We start from the raw sequence: 3123 nt of genomic DNA, 5'->3' as shown, positions 1-3123 counted from the left end.
ATCCACGTGGGCCAGGCGGGCGTGCAGATGGGCAACGCCTGCTGGGAGCTGTACTGCCTGGAGCACGGCATCCAGCCCGACGGGCAGATGCCCAGCGACAAGACCATCGGCGGCGGGGACGACTCCTTCACCACCTTCTTCTGCGAGACCGGGGCGGGCAAGCACGTGCCCAGGGCCATCTTCGTGGACCTGGAGCCCACCGTGATCGGTGAGCGCGGCGCCTGCCTGGGGGGTGCCCCCCTGTCCTGCCCCTGGGTGGGTCCCTGTGGCCCCCGGGTCCAGGGCAAAGCATTGTGTTGAGAGGGGGGCACAGGAGATGCCCCCAACCTGCCGGGCGTCTCGGGAAGCGCTTGGCTCCCGGCATGGCCCCACCTGCCTGCGGCAGCTGCCAAGCAGCCCTGGAGGGGGAGGTTGGGGAGAGCTCGGGTCCAAACCCCTCGTCCTGTCCCACAGACGAGGTGCGCACGGGGCCCTACCGGCAGCTCTTCCACCCCGAGCAGCTCATCACGGGCAAGGAGGATGCGGCCAATAATTACGCCCGTGGGCACTACACCATCGGCAAGGAGATCATCGACCACGTGCTGGACCGCGTCCGCAAGCTGGTGCGGCCCGCGAGGAGGGTTGGCGGGGACGACTGGGGTCCAGGCCTCTGTAACGTCCGTCTGGGTTTCTGACCTGGCTTCTTTCTCCCCGCAGGCTGACCAGTGCACTGGGCTCCAGGGCTTCCTGGTCTTCCACAGCTTCGGGGGAGGCACCGGCTCCGGCTTCACTTCCCTGCTGATGGGGAGGCTGTCCCGGGCAGAGGCACCGGCTCCGGCTTCACTTCCCTGCTGATGGAGCGCCTGTCCGTGGACTACGGCAAGAAGTCCAAGCTGGAGTTCGCCATCTACCCGGCGCCACAGGTCTCCCCAGCCGTGGTTGAGCCCTACAACTCCATCCTGACTACGCACACCACGCTGGAGCACTCGGACTGCGCCTTCATGGTGGACAACGAGGCCATTTACGACATCTGCCGCCGCAACCTGGACATCGAGCGCCCCACCTACACCAACCTCAACCGCCTCATCAGCCAGATCGTGTCGTCCATCACAGCCTCGCTGCGCTTCGACGGGGCCCTCAACGTGGACCTGACGGAGTTCCAGACCAACCTGGTGCCCTACCCCCGCATCCACTTCCCCCTGGCCACCTACGCCCCCGTCATCTCGGCTGAGAAGGCCTACCACGAGCAGATGTCGGTGGCCGAGATCACCAACTCCTGCTTTGAGCCGGCCAACCAGATGGTGAAGTGCGACCCCCGCCACGGCAAGTACATGGCTTGCTGCCTCCTGTACCGCGGCGATGTGGTGCCCAAAGATGTCAACGCTGCCATTGCCGCCATCAAGACCAAGCGCAGCATCCAGTTCGTGGACTGGTGCCCGACCGGCTTCAAGGTGGGCATCAACTACCAGCCCCCGACGGCGGTGCCCGGCGGCGACCTGGCCAAGGTGCAGCGCGCCGTGTGCATGCTCAGCAACACTACGGCCATCGCAGAGGCCTGGGCCCGCCTGGACCACAAGTTTGACCTGATGTATGCCAAGCGCGCCTTCGTGCACTGGTATGTGGGTGAGGGCATGGAGGAGGGGGAGTTCTCAGAGGCACGTGAGGACATGGCCGCCCTGGAGAAGGATTACGAAGAGGTGGGCATTGATTCTTATGAGGATGAGGAAGAGGGGGAGGAGTAGGCCGTGCCACCCCCAGCCCCACGCTCTCCTGTACTCCCCGCAGCCCCCTCTACCAATAAATGGTCTCCGCAGCTGGCTCCAGCCCTCGGCTCGTCTGGTTTCTTGGCAGACCCCAACATGTGCACAGTACCCTAGCTCCGTCACTCCCCAGGCTCCTGGTGCTGCTGCCTGGGGGGGCCCCAGAGGCTGCGGGGGGCAGGGCAGCTGTACCCTGGCACCAGGCCTGGGGAGCAGGGGGGGGACACAAGACATCTGCCCCATTGGCCCCTGCCTGACCCACAGCCCAGGGGCAGGGGAGGGGTGAATCTGGGGCCGAGGCATGGGGTGGCAGGATGCCCAAGGGACACTTGGTTTGTTCTGGGGTTGGGACCACCTTGCCCCATGGGGAACTTGGAGGGGGGGGCAGTAGGCCTGAGGCCCTGGAGGTAGGACGCCCGCCTCCCTTGCCCTGGGTCTGTGCGTAGCCAGCTGTGTAACATTGGACCGGCCGCCTCCCGCGGGTGCCACCCTGGGCCTGCCACGGCTGTGGGGTGGAGCACAGCCCCACAGCTCTGCCTGGGAGAGGGAAGGCAGCAGGGCTTTCAGCTCCAGTGTGTCGCAGGCAGGGCCCTACCCCGGGGCCCTTGGCTCTGTGCCCAGAGCTGCTGCCTATGCTTGGCTGAGCAGGGCCAGTGCCAGGTCCCGGCCTGCACTTGGAGTGGCCAGAGGCCCCTCCCTCTGTGGGGCAGGCGCTGAGCAGCCCCTGGCGCAGCTGTGCCTGGGCCCCATGTTTGCATTTACCCACTGGCCATACCTCGGCCCCACCCTAGCTGGGGCGGTGTTAACCTGTGCTCCCATCTCCCGTGGCTTCGTGCTCCCCCCTCCCACCAGCCCCACAGGCCAGGAATGCTTTTTTCTGTAAAGAAGCTTTACTGGATGGACACGTGAATAGACACAAGCTCCAGACAGCATCCGGCGGGCTGGGCCCCGCGCCTGCGCCAGCAGGAATGTGACCGCTTGGTGCCCAGTGAGGTTGGGCTCTGCCCAGCCGGCACCGGTGACACCGAGCCCAGCACTGCCTTGCTCCCACCCCGCTCCGTGCATGAGACCACTGCAGCTGGGCAAGGGCCCCTTGAAGCTGCGCCGTGGGCACTGCCCCCAGCCCCGCACAAGCAAGCTCTGGGCAGCCAGGCCCTCCCAGGGGAGGCCGTGAGCCTGCAGCCTCCACAGCGAGCAGCTGTGCTCGCCCAATGGGAGCAGGGGGCACGGCTGTGCTAACACCGTGTTTCGAAACCCACCCCGGGGGGGGGGCGCAGGGCTCAGATGCGGGTGGTGTCCTGGCCAGGCGGTGCCGGCTGCAGCCCCTCCAGCTGGTCCAGGATGTGGGCGATATACGGCCGGCCCTGGGGGGTCGTCGCCCTCC

General features: G+C 66.6%; 1 protein-coding gene across 1 annotated transcript; it reads left to right on the top strand.

Moving 5' to 3' along the window:
• The first annotated feature begins 6 nt into the window (after positions 1 to 6).
• LOC102387977 (tubulin alpha-4A chain) lies at positions 7 to 1803 on the top strand. The gene is made up of 4 exons (XM_006035369.2): positions 7 to 208; positions 454 to 602; positions 697 to 751; positions 805 to 1803. Exons 1-4 carry the CDS (start codon positions 28 to 30, stop codon positions 1719 to 1721), a joined length of 1302 nt encoding a protein of 433 aa, XP_006035431.1. The 5' UTR covers positions 7 to 27; the 3' UTR covers positions 1722 to 1803.
• Positions 1804 to 3123: the final 1320 nt, after the last annotated feature.

The sequence above is a fragment of the Alligator sinensis genome, unplaced genomic scaffold, assembly GCF_000455745.1.
Source record: "Alligator sinensis unplaced genomic scaffold, ASM45574v1 scaffold673_1, whole genome shotgun sequence".
Classification (NCBI taxonomy): Eukaryota; Metazoa; Chordata; order Crocodylia; family Alligatoridae; genus Alligator; species Alligator sinensis.
This window is presented reverse-complemented; position numbering and strand designations above follow the sequence as displayed.

Excerpts from the sequence above, each read along its gene's own strand:
- LOC102387977 (XM_006035369.2), top strand. The coding sequence starts at position 28 with ATGGGCAACGCCTGCTGGGAGCTGTACTGCCTGGAGCACGGCATCCAG. Across the intron at positions 209-453 it reads CCTGGAGCCCACCGTGATCG|ACGAGGTGCGCACGGGGCCC; the intron begins GTGAGCGCGGCG and ends CCTGTCCCACAG. Across the intron at positions 752-804 it reads CTTCCACAGCTTCGGGGGAG|GCACCGGCTCCGGCTTCACT; the intron begins GCACCGGCTCCG and ends TCCCGGGCAGAG.